The sequence below is a fragment of the Protopterus annectens genome, chromosome 1.part1 (assembly GCF_019279795.1).
Source record: "Protopterus annectens isolate FY-2018-M chromosome 1.part1, PAN1.0, whole genome shotgun sequence".
Taxonomy (NCBI): Eukaryota; Metazoa; Chordata; order Ceratodontiformes; family Protopteridae; genus Protopterus; species Protopterus annectens.
The window spans coordinates 1339459954-1339486065 of record NC_056726.1 but is presented as its reverse complement, the minus strand read 5'-3'; the positions used below and the strand labels follow the sequence as shown (position 1 = coordinate 1339486065).

General features: G+C 39.3%; 1 protein-coding gene across 3 annotated transcripts in view; it reads right to left on the bottom strand.

Moving 5' to 3' along the window:
- Positions 1 to 2498: 2498 nt before the first annotated feature.
- Positions 2499 to 26112, bottom strand: part of HDHD2 (haloacid dehalogenase like hydrolase domain containing 2) — a 564975-nt gene continuing 541361 nt past the window's right edge. For all 3 annotated transcript variants that reach the window (XM_044081827.1, XM_044081837.1, XM_044081845.1), the window contains one exon: positions 2499 to 2700. In XM_044081827.1, coding sequence (XP_043937762.1) covers positions 2597 to 2700 — 104 coding nt within the window. In that variant the 3' untranslated portion in view covers positions 2499 to 2596. The remainder of the gene's footprint in view (positions 2701 to 26112) is intronic.

Genomic DNA, 26112 nt, shown 5'->3' with positions numbered 1-26112 from the left:
AATGAATACTACTTGTCATAGCTAAAGCAAGCAATACAACTTCATTGGGTATATTTCAGCTACAGCAGTTTCATTACTTCAGGCTGCTAACTTCATTGGCAAACTGTAATAAATAATATGCTCCACATGTAAACAGCAGATGACCTTAGCATAAAAATGATCAAGAATACATTATGGCTGATGAGGCAGACCTTATCTTTCTTACATAACATATGCTAATATATTACTGCCTGAATCTTATACTAATCACACAATAAAAATGAAAGCAACAAAAACTACTTTTTCTTGTACCATTAATCTGAATCTTTTTTTTTTTTTAAATAATGTCACATTTCACTAAGTTAGCACAAACGCGTTCAGGTTCCTCGCAATGCCTTGGCTATATTAATGAAATCTAACCACACATGACACAGGCTGTGAGGAGGTAGTCATCAGACAACATGGGAAATTATTCTTCACAATTTCCCTAAAATTACTTCCAACACCTTAACAAAAGCTTTCAGTCACAAGACTGAGCTGTTAGTAACAAGGATAACCAATGAATGATTTTCTACTTCTTTAAGGCCCTAAATTTGAAAAGCATGCTAAAACTTTGTCAGACTCCTAATTAATTGCTCTCTGTGTCCAAGCTTTTCACAGCCATTAACAAAACCTATAACAGAGCATTCCCTAACCACCGGGCCGTGGAGACTTGGAACCGAGCCATCAGGTAAGTTAAGTGAATGCCTGTATGAGTGTGTATGTGTCTGTCTGTGTGTGTTAGTGAATGCGTGCATGAAAACAAAAGAGTCTGTGTGTGTGAGAGAGATCAGGAGAGCAAGAGTGATGTGTGAATGAATGCAGAAATGAATGAAGGAGTGGGGGTGTGTGTGTGTGAAAGAGAGAGAGAGAGATCGGAAGAGTGAGAGTGATGTGTGAATGAATGCAGGTATGACTGAAGAAGTGACTGTGTGTGTAATGTTTGAGATTGGAAGAGTGAGAGTGATGTGTGAATGAATACAGGTATGAATGAGGAAGTGACTTGTGAGATCTGAAGAGTGAGAGGGATGTATGAATGAATGCTAAGTGGGTGTGTGGCATGTGGGTGTGAGATCGGGAGAGTGAGAGCGATGTATGAATGAATGCATAAGTGGGTGTGTAAATAAATGTGTGAATGAATGCAGATATGAATGAGGAAGTGGCTGTGTGTGTGTGTGTGTGTGTGTGTGTGTGTGTGTGTGTGAGACTGGGAGAATGAGAGTGATGTGTGAATGAATGCAGGTATGAATGAGGAAGTGGCTATATGTGTGTATATGTAAGATTGGGAGAGTGAGAGCGATGTGTGAATGAATGAATGCAGGTATGAATGAGGATGTGACTGAGTGTGTGTTTGACCAGGAGAAAGTAGGAGTGATGTGTGAGTGAATGCAGGTATGAATGAGGGACTGACTGTGTGTGAGAGATCGGAAAAGAGTGAGAGCGATGTGTGTGAGTGAATGCATGTATGACTGCAAAAGAGACTGTGCGAGTGTGGATGAATGATACACAAACCACATTGCTGCTGCTGCAGCGATCACTCGCACTTTCTTCACTCTATCTCTATCCCCCCTCTCTATATGAGACGCACACACACACACACACACACACACACACACCTCTCAACCTCTTACTTAGATCAGGAAATATGGACAAAGCCAAAAATAATGGGGGGATAAAGGCCCAAAATAGGGACCCTTTTAAGTGCTGCTCTTACAAACTTTGAAAGTTGCTAGAAATACTGGTTTTGCATTAGCATGAATTTTCTGAAGGGTATGAGGTATGAAATTCAACTGCCTGTCATTATTTTCTGACTTCAGCCTCAATGATCTGCCAGCGATTTGCCAGAAAACGACAATTTTATGAGAAAAATACCAACACTATGAGGCAAAAATCTGGACATTCTGTGAAAATCTGTACAGTTGAGAGGTATGCTGGACAGAGACAAATATTTATTTTATTTATTTTTATTTATTTATTTAACATTTGTTGACCGGGAAAGTCCGACTAGGTTCCACAGAGCCTGTTTTCAGCGGAGGCCCGGGGAGAAATGCTCCGGATGCATGTCTTTGGGACAGATGTTAAATATTGCTCTTATAAACAAAATCAATAAGGTTGCCATTGGGTTTACTTACCTCTCAACCATAGCAGATCAAGGTTATGCTGTTAAGCAAATTGTACACTTTTTTTTTTTTTTTTGTAATTATTGCCAGTTGTCTTTTTATTGTACTTTGGAGCTTTTTTCTTCAGGTCTGGCCTCCTCGTTAAACAAATGTCAAATAAATAAATGAATAAATAAATATCTACTTTATTATGCACGCTGCAAGATGGCCGGTCCGTGGAAAATTGTCTTACATTGATACCAGTCCTTGGTGCAAAAAAGGTTGGAGATCACTGCTATAACAGACATAAGATGAAAACATCTCTATAAGGACTGTATTAAGTACAACTGTCATTTATCAAAATAAGACACTTTGAAGGACTGGTGGTTAAATTATTTAATCATTTACTCATCTTCGAAACAAAAGGCCAACAAAGATTTTGTAGCATATAACATCTACGCCAGATTATAAATATTCACTTAAATCATGTTTTTCAGAATATAGTCCACAGCCTCTGGAAAACTGTCACAAGTAAGAAAAGGTGCTGGGGTAATTTTATCTTCATCCCCAGATCGATATTTGCCTGTAAAAATGCAGAAAAAATTATTATAAAGGCATGGTTGTAAAATAAAAAGTTCACTAAGAGCATAGACATAAATACACCATTAGCCCATAAGCCTGACCCATTTTAATTCATTATATTCAGTTAGCCACTAGTTTTCTCACCTGTAAACTCCATTTCACCTCCTTTCCATTTATGCCTCCAACCATTAAATAAAGGAAATTTCTCGGCTTTGAAATATGCTATATTAGTTTGTATGCCCACCAGCTCTAGCTCATTTTAAATACTGCACACTGTATTTTGCAGTGTTCTTTACAGCATTTCCAGCTAAAGATGTCCTTTCTAATCATACTTTTTATAGTTTTGAAAGAAAATGCTGTCATAGCAACATGTTTCCTGTCAAATTAAAACCATTGCCAATTTCTTTATGGTATAATGTTTTGCAGCTTGATTACCTGAGGGCCTTAGGACTTTACAGTATTTCATGTAGGGTCTTAAGCCCTGACAATATGGCTGTACTGTCAGGAGTTTTCTCCTTTAATTCACAAGAAGGTATTTTATGCACTTGGCTGAGGGCCCCTATCCCTAAAACTGTAGCTTAAATTAATTTTATTCAATATTCTTTCTTCCCACTCCCATCACAGCACAGGCATTTGATATCCTGCACTAAATGTACCCCACTGTGTGGACTGAGTCTCAGCAAGTCTTGAACTGCTCATTTAAACTTTTGCTTGTTTAGACTGTGCCAAATTAATTTTTTGACTGTATCTACCACTTTCTCAACCATCATGGATGCGTTATTTTCTACAGTATGCTCTGCAGCCTCACCAATATCCTTTAAAATCCAGTGACAGCCACTCCGTCTCACTGTTTTCCTTCCCATCTCCAACTGCTCTACCATTCTTTACGCCAGTGATCTTAAGCTCATGCCACATGAGCCTCCTCTTTCCTCACTTGTCTCATGTCCAGACTTCAATTTTGTCCACTATGCATACTTCATCCTCAGCGTCTTAAGCAAGCAATAATGCCCAACAGTGTGGGTGTTACAAGGAAATAATGGACTGCCTTGTAACATCTACCCAGGAGGACATTACTGCACTTTGAAAATGAGCTCTCTGTTAAATTGTTTTGTATTTGTTTCATTGTTAGTGCATATATAACATTAGTAGATCATCATTATCACCATCAACCACCTTTCCACATTTTTCTACTTCTAGTGTCGGGGTACTGTGTCAACTGTCTTCATCTCTTCTGATTCAATGCCAGTCTCCTACCTTCTTTGACAGTCAATGCCTGACTGTTGCAGGTCTTCTGCCCCACAATCCATCTCTTTGCTGGATGCCCTCATTTCCTCTTGCCTTCTTCCTATCACAAACCTTCTTATCAGATTGTCTAGTGCTTTCCTGCACATGTGCTCGAACCACCGGAATCTGTTCTCTTTGACTGTATCTGCAATTGGAGCTACTTGAGCTTCTGCTATGATGTCCTTGTTTCTTCACCTGTCCCACAATGGCTCCCTACCAGCCATCTCAGGCAATTCATCTCCATCACCTCTAGCTTTCTCAACTGTCTGCCTTAAATGTCCAGATTTCTGTACCATAGAGTAATACTGATCACACCACTGTTTTGTACACCTTTTCAAATTCTTTGGCATTTTCTGTCAAACTCTATCCTGGACATCCTGTGCTGGTTGGTTGCAGCCCCTCTGATTCTATCTTTGACATCTGCACTCAGACTTGCATTCTCCTCAACTACCCCTTTTAGATACATGAAGCTGTTAACCTGTTTCACTATTTTTCCTTCTATCTGACTTTCCCCATTAGCTGACATTACAACGGTCTTATCCGAAATCCACTTCATACGGTGTCTCCACTTTTGTATTCCATTTCCCTATCCTTTGCTGAAGTTCTTGCTCAGAGTCTGCTGTAATGCCACATCATCAACATACAACAGCTTTATTGATCTGTCCCCTCCAGCTTATGTGCTAATGTAGTCTATCAACAGTATGAACAGCAGTGGGCTCAGAGATGAACCCTGATGCACATCCACTCCCACTGGGAACCCATCTGTTGAGTCTGAACACTGTTCATACTTGTGTCAATGGGTCCCTGTACTTAGTGTGCACAATTCTATTAATGTTTCAGGGTCTTTGAACTACCACAGGACTGCCCAAATCAGCTTTCTTGGGACCTTGTCATATGCTTTCTCTAAGTCTAGGAATGCCCAGTTGGACTCTTTCCACATCTATAGCCTCCTCTTATCTACTATCTGTCCAACTGTACTATTCAACCTGAATTATGTCAAAAATATAGCTAGAACTGCAGCTAATTTGTGAATTTATTAGTTCACTGTTTTGTACTTTAATTGCTTCATTTTAAATGTTTCCTGTATAGCAGATAATCTACTGGGCTATGTCTGTAAAAAAGAATTCCAACAGTCATCTGTGGGTCCTTCTAGATAGTCTTCCTTTGGTATCTACACTGAACACCCACCAAGCTTATTGCTGTACATGAAGACAACCACACACACATATACAGACGTGCTGTACACATATAAAGGGTTCCTATTAGATGACCGAAGATGCATTCTTTTGAAAAGCCCCACAATTTATGTTATGTTTCAAGTGTTTTTTTTTTTTTTTTTTGGAACAGCAAATTTTTTCCCTTGGAAAAAAATTGTTGTTTTAAGACTTCGAGTTTGTAAGCTTTCGCTTAAATGGGGTAGATAAATCATTGTTCACTTTTCTAAGCGTTCAATGATTTAATATAGACCTCATATAAATAAGGGTGCCCTGTGTTTGGTCTAAAGAGACCGTAGATGACATCCATTTAGACAACTGCATTTGCTCAGCTACACAAATGATACCACTGATTTAATATTTACTGTGGAAGAAGAAAGATCCAAATACTTAAATGTGAAAGGAAAGACTGATGAAAAGTGTAAATTTTTATTTTACAGGAAATATAAGATGCTTGATAGCGATATAAAAGAATATAGGGAAGAACAATGTCACCCTAAACCCAAAAATAATTTTAAGCACCAGTACAGGAATCACACTGATCACATGGGTGATGATTTACAGGGAGAAGATTTGGATAACCGAGAATGGGGTCACAGAGGGGGCTACAGTAATTATCCTTTTGGGGAAGCAATGGGGGGGGTACGACTTGAACGACCCTTTGGATTTTCCCACACTGAGGAGATCTGAGAGGATAAAACAAAGAACACCAGTCAACTACTACCCAACAGGGGGGAGTATTCAAACAGGAGGAGATACTAACCTCGATTAGCCCCACTCGTAGTTTGATACAAGACAACGGTATACTAGTCGAGGGGTACAGGCATAAGTACCACAATTTTAGTATATACAATTACAGTAGCCTGGACATTGACTGCACATACTTTAGTTTGTTTAGTAAAGGTCTGAAGTTTGTATCTAGTAACAGTAGTCAAATTGTGAACGTTTTGATCGACTTAAAATTGTTTTTGAGAAAAAAGAAATTAGAATTGTTAATGCACCACGAAGGGGGGGGGGGGCATGAATTTGATTAAGAGAAAAAGTACTCATAATCCACCCCTTCACCTCCAGTTAAAAAACTTTGAAATCCAGGTAGAGAGGGAGCTTTGACAGGGTCTAAATAAGAAAAGAAGACAATACAATTTGAACAAGGAAGAACATGCCCTCCTGGATTCTTTAAGGAACAACCATCAAGTCAGCGTTATGAAACCCGACAAGGGGGTGGAATTGTCCTTATGAACAGTATTATTTATTCAGGCAAGATGTTGGATATGTTAAACAACATGGACAGATATTCAAGAGTCTCACGTAACGAGATTAATATAGCCCATAGGAAGATTGATTTCATTCTTAAAGAATTGGTTGACGAAGATACCTACCACTATTTAATTATGGACAAATAAATAGTACCATCTATTTTTGGTATACCCAAGGTCCATAAGGATGTGGACAACCCACCACTCAGACCAATTGTGGCAGCCACTGGGTCTAAAACTTATCCCTTGGCCAAATTTTTGGACTTAAGGTTAAAAAGGGTCTGGTCTGAGCAGGCGGGCATCCTGAAGGACTCTTGGGATTTTTTGAGAAGTATTAACAATGACTTATACAGTGGCAAACTCATCTTTGTTACTTTAGATATCCAGGATTTATTCAATGTCATTCCTCACAAGCTAGGGTTAGAATGGTTTGAAGAAGCTATTAGAACCAAAGGAAGTTTTGATGAAAACAGTATCTTGGTGTTTATAGATTTAATTGAATTGATACTAAGGCATAATTTTCTGTATTTCGAGGGTGAGTTTTTTAGGCAGTCAAGTGGAGTAGCCATGGGGGCCAGTTGTGCCCCCAAGTACGCAAACTTGGCATTGTCTATTTGGGAAGAGCAGTTTATTTTTCATTCTGTATATTCTTAATATAGGAAATACTATCGATGTTACCTGGATGATACTTGCATGTTTTGGATTGGACCGGAGAAGAAACTAATAGAATTCATTGAATACGTCAGTAGTACTACTGACTTCCTCAAATTCACCCACAGGTTTTCTAGGGAACACTTACAATACTTGGATGTGATGATTGAAGAGATACCTGAAGTCAGTACAATGTTTACAGAAAAGTGACTTTTTCAAACTCCTACTTGTTTTACACTAGTGCCCACCCTTTCAAACAAAAAAAGGAATTTTGAAAGGGCAGTTCATTAGGAGTAGTAGGATGATGTCCCTGGATAGTGACTTTGATGCAGAAAGTAAGAAACTGAAAAATATGTTCTTGGAAAGAAACTACCCCCTTGTTTTAATAGAAGTAATTAATGAAATAAAAAACAAGAGGGGGGAAGATTTAGTCCCATTTTAGGGGTATTGGAACCTAATGTAATTAATACAGAGAATACCGCAACCCCAGATACAAACTGGAGTAGTAATTTCATCTTGACTTTTAGTAGTGACACTTATTTGTTTAAAGATATTTCTAGAAATTGGGGGATGTTTGGGGACTATTCTGACTTGGACCTGTTATTCAAGGACCCCCTGAAATTCACTTATAGGAAGGGGAAAAATATTAAGGAAATGCTGGAATATAGAAAACCAAAGCAGGGTAGGCAGAAGAAAGGCACTTTTAAGTGTGGGGCTTGCTCCCAATGCTCACATGTTATACAGGGGGAGAGTGTGTATCTAATGGAGAGGATCATAAAGTTAGAAACCAATGCATTCTCCAACTGTGACACCATGGGGGTCATACATACCGCCATTTGTAAACCCTGTGGAGCCTTCTAAATAGGGAAGACTTGGAAGTTTAAGAGGCGGATATATGAACATCTCTATGACATTAACAAGCAAAATACCAATAATGCACTATTCAGACATACCATACTTTGTAAAGATGCAGTTTTTTTTTTTTTTTTCCCTCATAGAAAAAAAGAACAGGACCCAAGAGGTGGTCTCTGGGACACAACTATAGAGTACAGGGAACTATTTTGGCAGTTGAGTTTGGAGGCCAACAGCGACCCAGGCTTGAATGACTATATTTTTTTAGCCCCTGTCCTCAAACTTCGATCCGCTAAACTATAATGTTTTTATTTAGCATTATTTCTTGACCAGTAGATGGCAGTGTTCTACTAGCTCATCACAGTGGCATTGTTTCAACACAATTTAAAATTTTGGTGCAACACATCTTATTTATTTACTTCTATATTATTAGATTTGATGGCCTGCATTTTATGTATTTACATATTAATTATGTGATTCATTGTTTTTAAAATCTGTTTTAGAACCTATTATTGCAATAAGTGACTGTTTTAGGAGTTTTTATAGCAGCATTTTGAATGTACCACATTCAGTTATATTAAATGTTTCAATTGGTTAATTGTTTTGTTAATGGAAAGGGAGGGTTATTTAAGGAGATTACTAGCTTGTGTAACTATTCATTCTGATGAAGTCTAAGGAAGAAAACGCAAGTTATTGTTTTGTGGCGTTAAATAAATCATTTTGGTTCACCGACCTGAAGAGGTGTTTTGTTTGCTGGTTCTGCAAGTGCTTTGGTTTGTAGTGATTTTGGTACTGTTTCCAAGCAGTCTTTCCTTCTCAACTGTGTTTATTTTCTTGGGACCTTGTCATATGCTTTCTCTAAGTCTAGGAATGCCCAGTTGGACTCTTTCCACATCTATAGCCTCTTTTCCACTATCTGTCCAACTGTACTATTCAGCCTGAATTATGTCAAAAATATAGCTAGAACTGCAGCTAATTTGTGAATTTATTAGTTCACTGTTTTGTACTTTAATTGCTTCATTTTAAATATTTCCTGTATAGCAGATAATCTACTGGGCTATGTCTGTAAAAAAGAATTCCAACAGTCATCTGTGGGTCCTTCTAGATAGTCTTCCTTTGGTATCTACACCAAACACCCACCAAGCTTACTGCTGTACATGAAGACACAAACACGTGTCACTTCAGTGAAGAAGGCTAAGCTAACTCTATGCCGAAACCAGTCTGTGAGATTGAAGTCTGACTGATGTTTGACAAATAAACTACTTTTTCACAGCCATCCAGTTGCTGGCTTTATTGTTTTTCCTAGCTGAAGTCTCCCAATATGATGGTGTTTGGAGAGACATTCATATTCTCCAGTGTCTTTAGGAAGGTTGAGTGGGGTTCCTACAAACTGTAGAGCAGTTTTGCCTACGGTTAGTTGCACATGGATGGTTTCGTGCATTGTCACTAACCTGGAGGTGTGGGTATCTTTGATGAATATGGATATTGCCCCTCCTTTTGTGGTTCGGTCCAAGTTTTGGGGCCGAAAAGTATGACAGGATGTATAACCTGGTAGTGCTGGGGTGCTCTTGGGAGCCTTGAACCAGGTTTCTGTCACTGCACAGACATCGATGTTCTCCATACTGAGGAGGGCTTCGAGAGCATGCATCTTGGGATAGAAGAATATGCTCTTTCCCGATAGGGTGTGATCACGTAGTTAGTATATTAGCAGTTGTATGGGGATGCAGGCGGTCTTGCCCCCTGAAAATATTATGTTTAAAGGTTGCACAGCCGAGGTTTCTTTCTCACTGCATACGTTAGTATGTCTGTATTCACTTTGTCAATTAGCAGTCAGCGTTTACAAGGTCTATATATATATATATATATATATATATATATATATATATATATAGGTTACATGACGAACATGGGTGTTATATAAGTGCATATGAATTTGTAGTCAGCTGACTGTTTTCTACTGCATCTTATTTGTTGCCTTTCTTTCCTTTACCTGAGACCATACAATGCCATGATGCTCTCTGTTTTTTCATGCAATTTCTGTTGCTACTATTACCGATGTATCTTAAGCAGACTTCTATTTAGGGTATTCAACACATTTTCAGAGAAAATCAAGCACTCATCCTATACAGCTTTTGAATTACTTTTATACTGCTCTCCGATTCACTAGCGACTGTCCAGTAGCTTTTGTCATGACTACAATACACTCTCCTCCATCTCTTCAGTGCCAGTAGCTTGTGAGGTAACAGCCTTTGGTGCAGGAAGATCAAAACACTGGATTCTCGCCTAATCTGAGGTGGTTGGACAAGATTTTCCTACACTGACGTTGCAGTGCAGGGTAAAGGGGTGCTTCACTCTAGAACTGGCCATCCTTTGGATGAGATGTAAAATCGAAGTCCTATCTAACAAAGCTGGTGGTAGCTCAAGCGGATGTAAAACATTCTGTGGCACTTACTGAAAAAAGTAGGGATTGCTCTACTTGTACATCTTTCTTATATCATATTCTTGACAATATATATGCCTTACTTTTATTCATTAATTACCCTCCTCAGACCTTTAACCACAGCCATCTTTATTTCCAACTTTACTTCTTCATTGTACTTTTTCTTTATACAATAACTCTTCACGTATTTTCCATAAACACCATGTTGTCATCAATAAAAGCTTATTCCATGTATCTCTCTCTTAGCCACTTCCTTACATTTACAAAATATTATATTGATGCCCATGTCCTGAAGTATGAAGTCCATTTGAAAACATTCCAAAAAGCCTTGCTTCCTTTGCAATTCAGAAAACAACTTGCAACGTTTCTTCAAATTTACATACATTACTAACCTTTTCTTAAATGCATTATAGTGTCTGCTTCCATTCACAAGCAATTTATCCATTAGAAGTTTCCCTAAAAACAAAACAAAAACAAACCAAAGAAAACCCTTCGTAAACATTTCATATGTCTTTTGTCCTTTTTGAATTGCAGGTTTCACATGTTTTCCTACATCCATCCATCCACAACTCCTCTTCCCATTTTTGCACATATTGTTGGGGTGTCACTTCAATTAAAATCATCTACAGCCAAGGTTCACACTGCTGGGTGGCTAACCCTACCATGGCTGTTCTTCCACACCATACACACACCCATAAACACAAATACAAAAATGTTCTTTCACTATGTTTTGTAGCAGCATTTAACTCTTTTGTCATCGTTGAATTCAATTTTGCATACCTATCTTTTTTCGTACTCTCTGGGACCCAGATTTTCACATTCCACTTCTCTGTTGCTTTATTCCTTCCCATACATGATCATAATTTTTAAACAATAATATTTCTAACACTGAGCTTTATTTTTCATATACGATTGCATCACGCAAAATAAATTCACTGAAGCCAAAAAACATCAACTCCTCTACTTTCTTTCATGTTATATACTAGTCTTCTTTCCACTGGATTTAATTTAAACCGCATAAAAAATCTAGTAAGCTGTTTTTCATAAAACTAAGAAAAATATATACACCACCTAAGTATGCTAATTTTTCCAAAATGGTTGTACTTAACAAATAAACTTTTTTTCTCACTTTGTCATTCTTCTTAATTTTTTAGTAATTATCTCTGATGTTCTATCACTACCTGACATTTTCAAAATCTCACACCTAATATACTAATTTAACTTCTTGTGAAATAAATTTCCCTGATCTGTACCACTTCACCAAATCCTTAGTTTTTTTGTTAAGTAGAAACCTATTCTCCACAGTAATACTTGTGTTTTGTCAATCACTTCTCTTATCTGTACTTTATTTTTTACTAATATTGTCATCTGCATAAGATAAAACTAATGGCAATCTAAGCCCATTACTATCCTTCCATCTTGCTTCTTCTAGACCATTCTCATAGGTTCTTATGACCACATTTATCACTATCACTGACAGCCACATACTCAATGGACACCCCTTGTTTCACTCCCATTTCTATTCTATCCTATTTCCTAAACGAGCATTCACCATAACAGACACCCAAGATATAAATTGGCTTATAAATTGTTAACAACATCCTTCCCACGTCATTATGATTTATACTACCAGATGTTACTGTCGCACCATATGCCACCATTCTTCCTACACCTTTCCCATCTCCTATATTTTTATTACCTCTTTTATTGTCACATGCATTTTGCTTACATTTATTTTCCTTACTCCATATACACCCCTCAGTTATTACATCATCTACAGTCCTCATCTTTCCTAAATCATCTTTTTCTTTTGGCTGTTCCCATTATGGATCGCCACAGTGGATAATCTGTTTGAATTTCTTCCTGTCCTGTGCATCTTGATCTGACACACCAATCACCTGCATGCCCTCTCTTACCACATCCATAAACCTTATCTTAGGCCGCCTTCTTTTCCTCTTACCTGGCAGCTCCATCCTCAGCATCCATCTCCCTATATACCTAGCATCCCTCCTCAGCACATGTCCAAACTAATGCAATCTCACCTCTCTGGCTTTGTCTCCAAACTGTCCAACCAGAGCTGAGCTTCTAATATACTCATTTCTAATTCTGTCCATCCTCGTCACACCCAATGCAACATCTTTAACTTTTCCACCTCCAGCTCTGACTCTTGTCTTTTCATCAGTGGCACAGTCTGCAACCCATACAACATAGATGGTCTCACTACCATCTTGAAGACCTTCCCTTTCACTCTTACTAGTACCAGTCTGTCACAAATCACTCCTGACACTCTTCTCCACCCACTCCAAACTGCCTGCACTCTATTCCTCACCTCTCTTCCACACTCACCATTACTCTGAACTGTTGATGCCAAGCATTTAAACTTCTCCACTTTCGCTAACTCTACTCCCTGCATGCTAAACATTCTCTGTTCTCCCCCCAATTCACACATACATATTCTATCTTAGTCCTGCTGACCTTCATTCCTCTCCTCTCTAGAACATACCTCCACCTTTCCAGGATCTCCTCAACCTGTTTCCTACTCTTACTACAAATCACAATGTCATCCGCAAACATCATAGTCCACAGAGACTCCTGCTTGATCTCTTCTGTCAACCTATTCATCACCACTGTAAGTAAGAAAGGGTTGAAGAATGTGTAGTAATCACCAGCCAGGAAACTTTATTTTTAAATCCTTAACGCTAAAATTGTACAAAGCGTTTTCGTCCAAGTGTCACCCAGACTTCTTCAGAAATCAAAACTTGTCTGTCAACCTGTCAATCACCATTGCAAATAAGAAAGGGCTCAGATGTGATCCTTGATGTAATCTCACCTCCACCTTGAAGCATCTGTCACTCCTATCGCAGACCTCACCATTGTCACACTGCCCTCGTACATATCCTGTACCACTCTTACATACTTCTATGTCACTCCTGACTTCCTCATACAATACCACAACTCCTCTCTAGGAACTCTGTCATATGCTTTCTCTAAGTCCACAAAGGCACAATGCAACTCCTTCTGACCTTCTTATACTTCCCCATCAACACCCACAGAGCAAACATTGCATCTGTAGTGCTCTTTCCTGGCATGAAACATTACTGCTGTTCACTAATCACCAACTTTCTTCTTAACCTAGCTTCCACTATTCTTTCCCATAACTTCAGGCTGTGGCTAATCAATTTTATCCCTCTGTAGTTACTACAGCTCTGCACATCACCCTTATTCTTAAAAATCTGTACCAATACAGCACGTCTCCACTCCTCAGGCATCCTCTCACATTCCAAGACTTTGTTAAACAATCTGGTTAAAAACCTCACTACCATCTCTCTTAAATACTTCCATAGGTATGTCATCTGGACCAACAGCCTTTCCATTCTTCATCCTATTCATAGGTGTCCTTACTTCCTTCTTTCTAATCTGTTGCACTTCCTGATTCACTATGCCCACATCATCCAACCTTCTCTCTCTCTTTCTCTTCATTCATTAGCCGCTCAAAGTACTCTTTCCAACTGCTCAACACACTCTCCTCACTTGTGAGTATGTTTCCCTCGTTATCCTTTATCACCTTAAGCTGCTGAACAGTTTTCCCAGCTCGGTCTCTGTCTAGTCAATTGGTACAGGTCCTTTTCTCCCTCCATAGTGTCCAGCCTTTCATACAACTCACCATACGTCTTCTCCTTAGCCTTTGCCACCATACAGCTCATCTCCTTGTATTCTGTCTACTTTCTTCATCACTCTCACAATCCCACTTCTTCATCAACCTCTTCCTCTGTATCCTCTCCTATACTTCCTCATTCCACCACCAGGTCTCCTTGTCCTCCTTCCTCTGTCCAGATGTCACACCAAGCACCTTTCTAGCTGTCACCCTTACCACCTCTGCTGTGGCTGCCCAGCTATCTGGTAACTCTTCACTGCCACCCAGTGTCTGTCTTAACTCTTCCCAGAGCTCCACCTTACAGTTATCCTTTTTCAACTTCCACCATTTGATTCTTGGCACTGCCCTCAGTCTCCTCCTCTTCTTCTTGACTGTGAACATCATCCTACAGACCACCATCCTATGCTGCCTAACTACACTTTCCCCTGTCACCACTTTGCAGTCTCCAATCTCCTTCAGACTGGCCCTCCTGTATAGGACATAATCCACCTGTGTGCATTTTCCTCCACTCTTGTACATCACCCTATGCTCTTCCTTCTTTTTAAAATATGTATTCACCATAACCATGTCCATCCTTTTTGCAAAATCCAGTACCATCTGACCTTCTATATTCCTCTCCTTAACACCATACCTACCCACCACTTCCTCATCCCCTCTGTTCCCTTCACCAACATGCCCACTGACATCCGCTCCAATCACCACTCTCTCACCCTTGCGTACACTCTCTACCACTACATCCAACTCGGTCCAAAATTTTTCTTTCACATCCATTGCACACACTACTTGTGGAACATATCCACTAACAACATTCATCATCACACCATTAATTTCCAGCTTCATAAACATCACTCTGACACTTTTTGTACCTCCAAAACACTCTTGACAAGCCGTTTCTTTAGGATAAACCCTACCCCATTTCTCCTCCCATCTACTCCATGGTAGAACAATCTGAACTAGCCTCCGATATACCTGGCCTTACTCCCCTTCCATCTGGTCTCTTGCACGCACAATATGTCATCTTTCCTTCTCTCTGTCATATCAGCTAATTTTCTCCCTTTATCAGTTGTACTGCAAACATTCAAAGTTCCTATCCTCACTTCTACACTCCTAACTTTCTTCCTCTCCTGCTGCCTCCAGGCATGCCTTCCCCCTCTTCTTCTCCTTCGGCCAACAGTAGCTCAATTTCCACCAGCACCCTGTTGGCTAACAGTGCTGGAGTCAGTAGTTGCTAACCCAGGTCTTGACTGATATAGTATAGAAATCTGTATTTTTGTCTGCATATGTTATCTGGCAAAAATTTACAGCAGATGCACTTCCTTAAATAATCCTCCCCATTTATCCAAGACTGGAACTGGCATGAAGACATACACTAGCTTGTTCATCCCCCAGTGGAATAATTTTCATAAAAATGTATAATCTGTATCCCTAGTGTTACTGGCCTCTTTTTATTTCTTCTTTTTCTCCCTTTTTCCACACAGACTGTACTATACATTCAGAAAATTATTCATCTTTTATTCCTTCTTTCATCCCAACCATTCATTTATTAGCATCAAAAAGTCCTTCTTTTCTGATTCAGTGATTTCCTTATAAAAAACATCCTAAATCATCTGGCTCAGGTACAGATTCTTCCTTCCCTCCATCCAACACTTCCTCTAATGACTTTCTTAGAATTTCTTCTATTACTTTTCTCCCCTTTGTCTTATCTATTCCACTTTCATAAACCGTTTTCAACATAATTCTCATACATCTGTTTTGCATATTCGTCCTCTTATTAATATTCTCCTCCTAGTTATAATTTATCATTTTTCGTCAGCTTCATTTCCTTTCACTATATTTAACTTCTTTACCTACAATTTGTAATACTTCTTTTCCCCTTCCAAAAAGAACTTCTGTCTAAATAATCTTAACTTTTTCATTATTGTATTCATAGTTTTCCCATCTTTCTCATAGTTATGACCTGCAATGATTTCTAGCAATTTTCCGTTTCTCATATTTTTCTTTTATACTCTGAATTATCTTTATCTGAAAGCATTTTTTTAATAATTTTAAATACACACCAATACATTATATTCTTATAAAATGGTTTCTGCTCCCTCTGTCTCTGACATTCTCCTTCTCCACTTCTCAACTTACTTCTTCTGTTCTTTCATCTCTGTTACTGTTTTCTTCCTCTCCGAACAACATTTTGACTGCCAAACTCCCCTGTACACATTTACCTTTTCCTGGTTGTTCACTCTCCTCTATCAGCATGAAAATTGTTGTTGCCTATCCTCCTGAACCCACAACTGTGACTTTTGTATCATTATTTTCAACAGAAACAATGTTTTTCAACTCTAGAATCCTCCATGATCTGTGCGATAATACTGCTGCCTTCGATCATCAAGGTGAAATCAAGCCTCAGCAGCAGTCCTTTATCGCCACCTTGTGGCTTAGAAGAGTAAAGGGAAGTCCCTAGAGTGCCCTGGCCAAATTTCCCCAAGTCAGTATGAAAACCACCTCAAGTCTCCCTGAAATGAGGCCACTGGCTTAGTGGGACTAACACGGCCAACAAACCATACAATAATTTAAAAAAATATATCTCTGTGTTCTAACCTGTCTTAATTTATACTGCTCTAAGCCTCAGTCAAATTACATGCTAAAATGTAGATTGAAATGTTCTGTGTATTAAATGTACCAATCTCACAAAGATGTTGTCGTACGTTGGTTCTTATCAAAGTTGTGCAATATCTTTACTTTGTTGTTAACTCAGCAATCGGGCCATGACTGTACATAAGTAAAATCTGCAGTAGTTGACATCCAGTTTTATTAAACAGAGCCACTAACTCATTATAAACAGATGATTCTGAACAAATACAATTGCAGAATATAAAAGCATGAGGCCCTTTGGGACATCTGTAACCTAATTATGTCATTTAAACTCCTCAGAACCAGGCAGAATTCACTAGTTAGTTACAGAGGCAGTAACTGATGAATCCAATGAAATGTTAAAGAGTTCTTGTGATTCAATAAACAGATGAGTGAGTAAAATAAAACATCTAAAACAAAAAAAATCTAATCCAGCACTCAGAAAAAGCCCACAATCTGTGTATAAAATATAGAAACTCAAACAAAAAACATACTGAAAAGGAAACTGCACATACGTGTGTATGTGTACATATATACAGACATGCATATATTTGCGTTTTATATATATATATATATATATATATATATATATATATATATATATATGGGTCTAGGACATTTCACTAAATGCACATTTCACTGAAACTCAAATGACTGAACACAAATCACTGAAAGCATAATTCACTGAAAACTCAATTCACTGAAATGCATTTCACTGAAAGTTAAACATGGCCTTTTCCCCACTGTAGGGCGGCGCAGTGGTTAACATTGTCACCTCACAGCAAGAGGTTCTGCGGTTCGATTCTCGGCTGGGGTGCCTTCTGTGTGGAGTTTGCATGTTCTCCCTGTGTTCGCGTGGGTTTCCTCCGGGTACTCCGGTTTCCTCCCACACTCCAAAGACATGCATCTGGAGCATTTCTCCCCGGGCCTCCGCTGAAAACAGGCTCTGTGGAACCTAGTCGGACTTTCCCGGTCAACAAATGATAAATAAATAAAAAAAAATGAAATAAATATATAAATATACACACACACAGACATTATATGTATGTATGTAATGTACAGAGAAGCAAACTTAGTGCATGTGCACTAGGAGGTTGACATTTCCATTTTCAACGTAGAATGGTTTGCCTTCAGGATGTGAAATCCATGTCAGTCGACCAACGAAGATAAGAAGATAAATAATATTTATATATATATATATATATATATATATATATATATATATATATATATATATATATATCTATACACACACACACACACACACACACACACACACACACACCAAAAAAACTGACCTGAAAACAAAGAAAGAACTAAATTTAAACATAAAACTTTCTTGCTAGGCAAACATAGTATCAAAACCGAATGTAGTATTAAGCACTTTCATTCTTTATTTAGTAAATAGAACTTCTTCAGAATACTGCAACTATGAACAAAGTACACAAATATATAACTCAGGCAAACAGGTTGCAAAATAGTGTTGTGCATAAAAAACAGCAGGTGCCAATAGAAATGCAACACTTGTGTTATTTTTTTCCGTTGTTTTTACTTGGATCAGTTTTATTTCTAGATGTAGTCTAATTGTCTGGCTTACTTTGCGACCATGTTTTTTTTAAAATGTAGCTTTACATTTCTCTTGGCTCCCGCTGTTATTTATGCACAACACTATTTTACAACCTGTTCGCCTTGAGTTATATATTTGTGTACTTTGTACATAGTTGCAGTATTCTGAATAAGTTCTATTTACTAAATAAAGAATGAAAGCGCTTAATACTACGTTTGGCTTCGATCCTGTTTGCCTTGCAAGAAAGAGTTTTTCATTGTTTATTTATATCTCTCTCTCTCTCTCTCTCTCTCTATATATATATATATATATATATATATATGGGTCTAGGACATTTCACTAAATGCACATTTCACTGAAACTCAAATGACTGAACACAAATCACTGAAAGCATAATTCACTGAAAACTCAATTCACTGAAATTCATTTCACTGAAAGTTATACATGGCCTTTTCCCCACTGTAGCGCGACCCTGGAGTTAGTATATATAGTAAGGGGTGTGGGGGGGCATATATATTATGGTCGAAAAAGAGTAATTTATTGGAATTGCAAGTATCCATCTATATAGTTGAAAATATTTAAAATGTGTGTGTAAAATGTGTTTCAGTGAATTGAGTTTTCAGTAAACTGAGCTTTCAGTGAAAGTGCACACTAATTTGACTTTCAGTGAAATGTGCATTCAGTGAAATGTCCTAGACCCATATATATATATATATATATATATATATATATATATATATATATATATGTGTGTGCGTGTGTGTGTGTTTGTGTGTATAGACACACACACAAAAAAAATTAAAACAGAAAACAGCACAAAACAACAAATAAAGGCTTCTCCCTATAGTTTAGTTTTTAACTTCAGCCATAGTCAACCACAAATTAACATCAAATACCACCATGTGTGACCAACTCATAAAACAGCAGCATGAAATACAAGTATGAAACATATTCCTATTTGGAACAAGAAAGTGCTAAGTACTGATTGAAATGAAAAGCTAACTAAATGTTAGGTACCCTATTATCTGAAGAATGTTGTTTCAGTAGATGGAAGTACCTTACTCAGCTAAATCTGTTGTAAACAAAAAGTGCATGGCAAATACTCCCATGTGATAACCAAATGGTAACATACCTCTCAACCTCAAAGTAAGAAATCTGGGCAAAGCCATATACAAGTGGGACAAAGGCCCAAAAATAGGGACAATTTTTAAATATTGCTCTTACAAGCTTGGAAAGTTGATAGAATAAAGTACAGTTGTGTATAATTAGCATAAATGTAGATGTTTGAGTGTATTCACTGTTGCAGTCATCGCTTTTGGGTTATCTGCTTGCAGTAGCCCTCACTTGGCCTGATTAACAAAGTCTTGGGTCCTGCGTCGGTTGCTGTCCTTTCTTCCATAATGTCAGGTCATCAGGGGTATAAAACATGCAGCCGATGCTATTACATCAGTTTTTCTTGCCCCAGATGTCAGGTGCCCCCTTAATGGGAAGCAACTAAATCTATAAATAAACAAGGTAATACCTCCAACAAAAAAGCAAATACACCAAAAAGCTTTTGAAGATAGTAAAGGAAAGTAGAGAGATATCCAAACAGTGAATACACTCGAACATCTACATTTATGGTACGTGTACACAACTGTACTATGTTCTTTGTGTTTCACTGTTGCAGTCATCACTTTTGGGTAGATTCCCAAAGCTAAGGATGGGAGGAGGAATTTAAATAGAATTAGGACCAGCTAAAAGGCCCTGCAAGACTGCAGTGGCCAAGCCAGCTCTGGATTTAGAGAAAATTGGCAGATGATAATGCTTGGCGAAAGTATGTACAGAACTCCAGGTAGCAGCTTCTAGGATGTCCCTGGTAGGTACGCCTCTGAGAAAGGCTGTAGAGGTAGATGCAGCCCTGGTAGAGTGACGTCTGATCCCCTGTGGGATAGGTTTTCCATGGTGTTTGTAGCAAAAATGAATGCAATGGCCTATCCATTTGAAAATGGTTTGCTTTGAAATAGCCTTACCCTCTGCCCCTGCAGCAAATGCCACCAGCAGTTGATCATATTTCCTTTGAGGTTTAGTTCTGTCCAAGTAGAATCTAAGTTGTCTGTGCAAGTCTAAGGAGTGCAGAATCTGTTCCCCTTTGTTCTGTGGATTAGGAAAGAAGGTTGGCAAATGTATGGACTGATTAAGGGCCACACTGGATACCACCTTGGGCATGAAGGAGGGATTGGTCCTGAGGGACACCATGTCCACATGAAAGATGATGAAAGGTTCCACTGCCATGAGGGCCTGTAATTCAGATACCCTTCTTGCTGAAGAGATTGCTAAAAGGAAAGCTGTTTTCCAAGAAAGGAATTTTATGTCCAAAGTGGCAGCTGGCTCGAAAGGAGGAAGGGTGAGCTTTTCCAATACAAAGTTGAGGTCCCAGGCTGGAGTTGGAGCTCTCATGGCTGGTCATAGATTTTTGGCCCCTCTGAGGAACTGCTTAAGCAGTGGATGAGAGAAGAGGGATGGTTCTGTGTTATAATGAGCTGAGACGGTGGAGGCGTGAATTTTGATGGAGGACAAAGACAGGCCCTTATGAAGCATCTCAGTTAAGTATTGTAAATTCTGAGGTAAATTGGGCACTGTTGTGCTCATCCATTGAGATTGGTTCCAGGCACAGAATCTTTTCCATTTTTCAGCATAAGACTTTCTGGTACTAGGCCTCCTTTCCTCTAAAATATTCATCATTGGTTTACTGAGGGATGGTAAAGGAGAAATTATGTAATTAGCCAGGATGCTAGATTCAGTGTTTGAAGATGAGGATGCAGAATTTGGTTCTCCTGTTGAGACAATAGAGTAGGAGTCAGAGGGTAGGTGCCATGGGGCCCACAGTGACACACTGCGCAAGAGGGGGTACCAGTGTTGGCATGGCCAGTCTGGTGCAATCACAATCGTCCTTATTTTGTCTTGTTTGATCTTCAGTAGTACTTGGAGACAGAGGCAGAGGAGGAAAGGTATAAACTGATAGGTTTTTCCAGCTGAAGGACAGAGCATCCACTTTCCAAGCTTGTTTGTGGGGAGTCCTTGTGCAGAATTTGTCCAACTAATAGTTTTGGGGGGAGACAAACAGGTCTATATCTGGACTCCCCCAGTTGCTTGTCAACATGTTGAAAATCCTTGGTTCCAGTTTCCACTCGTGTAGGTCCATGAGGTTTCTGCTTAGTTTGTCTGCCAGTGTATTTAGTTTTCCTGGCAGGAATTGAGCTTGTAAATGTACTTGATAGCTCAGGGTTGTGTTCCACAATGCCATGGCTAGTCTGCAGAGGGGGTAAGAATGTGTACCCCCCCTGCTTGTTTATGTACCACATAACAGTGGTGTTGTCCATCTTTATCATTAATTGTCCCAAAAGAATGTGGTCCTTGAAGGCTGCCAGAGCATTCCGTACAGCTAACATTTCTTTTTGATTAATATGCAGGTGCATTTGACTTGGGTTCCATTTGCCCTGAATGCACTTCCCTGCCAGGTGGGCCCCCCATGCATAGTCTGATGCATCTGTTGTTAAGGTTTGTGTGGCAGGGGGTAGTGCGAATGGTAGTCCCCTGTTTTGGTGGCAGGCCTCTGCCCACCTAAGCAAGGGGTAGGCAAGGTATGATAAGAATCAATTGCTTCTAGATCCTGTGAATGTTGACACCATAGGCTTTTGAGATACCATTGCAGTTTCCTCATATGCAGCCTTGCATATGGAATTAGAAGAATGCAGGAGGCCAAGAACCCCAAGGCTTGCAGTATTTGCCTTGCAGATAACTGGGTTTTTGTGGTCAACTGTTTGAAGTAGGCTGTCAAATGAGTCAGTTTCTCTGGCGTGAGGAAAGCCATCTGGGAAGTTGTATTCAAGCTCGCTCCCAGGAATATAATTTGTTGACAGGGTACCAGTTGTGATTTCTTTTCGTTTATGGTGTACCCCAGACAAGTCAGTACCCTTAGAACAGAGGCCAGATGATTCAAAAGTATGTCCTGGCTTTCTGCCTGAATTAGACAATCATCCAGATATGGGTATATTTGAATATTTCTTTGCCTGCAGAATGCAATGACTGGAGCTAGGCACTTTGTGAATACCCTGGGCGCAGTAGATAAGCCAAAGGGCAGTGCAGAGAACTGATACTGCATGTAGCCTGCTTTGAAGCGTAGGTATTTTCTGCAAGACTCCCTGATAGGGATGTGCAGGTATGCTTCTTTTAAGTCTAGTGTTGCATCTTTACCTAGCATAGGAAGAAGCTGGTGAAGAGTCAGCATCTTGAATTTTGGAATCACCAGAAAAGTATTTAGAGTAGAAAGGTGCAGGATAGGACGCCATGTATTGCCTTTTCTGGGTGCCAGGAAAAGTCATGAATAGAACCCTTGTCCCTTTTCCTCTTCTGGTACCAACTGAATAGCCCCCATGCTTAAGAGACAAGAGTACTTGATTTTGGGCCTCTGCTCACTGATTTGGGGGTAGATCTGGCCACCTGCTTGGTATTGGTAAGGTGTGGAAGTGAAATCTGTATCTTGGGACACTATATTTAAAACCCATTTGTCCTGGGTAATGAGTTCCTAGTTTTTGGCCTGCAGACCAATCTTTCCGCCTAAAGGAGCATTCCGTTGGGAAGTGCTTGGAACTTTTAGAAGCAAATCATTGAGACTGTTTTCCATAGTCTTACTACTCACAGATTTGGGTGCGGAAACCCCCCACTACTTAGTCTTGAGTGTGTCCCCTGGGACTGAAACCTGCGGTTTCTGCTATGTCTGGGTTTGGCTTGAGAAGACCTTGAAGAGGCAGGAAAGGACCAATTCTTAGAGGGCCAGTGCCTACTAAATCTAGAAGGCTGAACTTGTAAGAAATCTTTAACAGTTTGCATAGATTTAGCTTTATCTTCCATCTTTTTAAGAACTTCCTCAGCCTTGTTGCCAAACAGGCGGTCCTGATTTAAGGGAGCATCCAACAATTTAGCTTTAACATAATCAGGTAAAGATTGCTCCTTAAGCCAAGCATGACTTCTGAGCATAGAACCTGTAACCGCAGCCCTGCAAGAGGCTTCTAAAGAATCAAATCCACATTGCAAAGTATGTTTTCAAACCTGTTCAGCAGACTGCATTAAATCCTGTAATTCTTTATTTTCTGCACAGTCAGGAATCATCATCATTTTCAGTTTAAGCAATCCAATAACATGTTGTTGATACTCTAACATATGAAACTGGCAGTTTAAATCCCTAATGGCCAAAGTTGCAGAAGTGTAAACCTTCCTACCCCATCTATCCAGTGCTCTGGAGTCTCTATCAGAAGGGGTAGGATTTTTTGCAGTAGAAGCCTTAATGCCCTTGGGTCCCTGTGAAATAGTCTCTGGATACGCAATAGGATTTTTAAAAAGGAACTTGTGTGAATCAGGAACCCTGTAATATCTGTCAAGTTTTCTGGGAGCAGGAGGCAAGGAATCAGGGGCCAAACTAGACTCAGAAAAAGCATCATCAACAATGTCTAGTACAGGAGGAATAGCTAAAGGCCTATGCTGAGGCAGGAGTAAGAAATCCCTAAGTCTCTTTTTTGAATCAGAAAAATCCTGGCTTTCCCAGTGGAAATGCTCCCTTAGAGTATGTAAGGTTTCACCAAAAGAAAGATCCTCTGGAGGGGAAGCAGAGGGATAGAGTCCTCTGCATCAGAATCCTCATAAGTAAATAAGGGCAAATCCAGATCATCAGAAGAATCAGAAAAATCAGAATTCTGGTCAGAAGATTCATAAACAACTTCAGTCCTAGGTCTCTTAGAAGGGGGAGGCTGGCTTCCCCTGATTAGAGTTATAAGATCTTCAGCCATTCTTATCATTTGTTTTTAGGCATAGAGGCCTCAGCATGCGGCCTGGGTGTTGGTTTTTTAGGCATGGTTTGAGATTTAGGCCTAAAGGAAGAAGGCGGTATCGGTTTAATATGCAAGTCCATAGGCCTGAATACACCCTCAGAAGCTGGTACAGCGGCTCCGGACCCATCCAAGGTAGAGACATCCGCAGGTTCCATAGTTGAAGCATCTCGCGGCATACCGGACTCCGAATGGGTCTCAATAGAGGCCTGCGAATCAGAAGTAGCGGGTAGCAGGGGCTGCAAAAGCACCTCACTGAGTACCGGCGAACTGGCGACTGGCTTAGGAGAAGCGTCGTCGGCAGTTTTGGACCTCAGCGGCCTGTCTCTGTCTTTATCCTTGCGTTTTTTTTGGAATCCCGGTAGTCGGATGGCTAACCGACAACATTTCTGGATAATTAAACCAAGAACCAAAATATTTTGAGGCGAAAATATACCGACGACGGATAGTGCGCTGATTAAATAAAGCACAAAACCGACAGCACGGTACGTTGTGGTCAGGGCCTAGGCAAGGAATACAGTACAAATGAAAATCTTTATGAGGTATTTACTTTCCACAAGTAATGCAATTATTAACTTTTGCTGACATCGTAAGGGGCAAGAAAAAGTTTCCCCAACTGGGTACTTAGCTTTAGTTGAAGATTTCGATTCTGAAACTCGAAAATGAAAATTTCAGGAGTTGGCCGACCAGCACTTGCGAACTGCTTTTGCTTCGGGCACCGCACGGCAAGAAAGACTGATGTAATGGTGTCGGCTGCATGTTTTAAACCCCCGATACGAGAAGGCAGATTTGGGACACATCTTCCTTTTCACCTTTTTTTCCTTCTCTTATCTGTTTGCTATCACTAGTTAGAAAACCTTTAACAATTAACTCAAGTCTTCGAAAGTATTTGCATACAGTACAGGCAGAAAGATGACCCACTTTCAGGTATGTGTATCCTTATGATGAGCAAACTTGACGTATTTAAAAAAAATGAAGGTCTTGTATTTCTTCATCTTAGCAGTATAATAACCCTGAAACTAGGTCCAATAATAAGAGAGTTCATTACAGTCCTATCTGCACACTAGTAAACAACCACATTATAACATCAATTCTTCTGATTGTTAATGAAGACATAGAAAAGAATGGAAGAAGTTAAAATATAGCTATGAAGTAAGCAAAACCGTCAGAAAGTACTTCATCAAAATATGAGGAAATACTTATCTGTAAGAACATATTAAAAAAGGCACTATAAACTGTACCAGTCTGAGTAGTCCTGTCCAATGTTTGAAGAAAGGCAATGAGATCTGCCGAGAGTGGGAACAGAGATGATTTATGGTAGGGAGGGGAGGAGCTCAAGCCTGAGAGGGATTCTAAAAGATGTCAAAAGGATGATTGATGGCAAGCAGTCCTCTCTTTGCAGTGCATAAACCAAAAGAAAAATTTAGCAAAGTTAGACTTTCCACTGTGTGATTTTTAAGACTATTAATGGACAAATTCATGAGTGAACTTGTAAGAATAAATGAAATAAAGGCATACCTCCAGGATTGCAGCATGCATTTACTGGGGACTATATCCTCTATTACCTTCTGAAAGGTCTTGAAAGCAGCAATGGGAATTGTTTCTAGTTGTCAGCCTGAAGGCTAACAAGGTTTGAAGCCTAAACATTTGCTATTTTTTCATAGCCAAGAGGATCTCTCTCTCTCACACGCTCTCTAGCTTAATTGTTCAGTAATGAAAGCTTGTTGCTCTTGGGATAAGGTACTGAGCTGAAACTCTACGGTAACATCACCTCTGGAATGCAGCTCAGTGACAACCATATGAAAAATGGGTAAATCCCAATAATTCATGCTACACTATACCATATTATGATTACACAATTAATATAGGTAATTTAAAAGTTTTATAACACTGTTCTACATGCGTCTCTTACACAGACCAAAAAAAATAATATGACATGTTATTATTACCTATGGCAACAAAGAATTTTGGAATGGAACTGCACTACATAATTTTTGCTGTAACA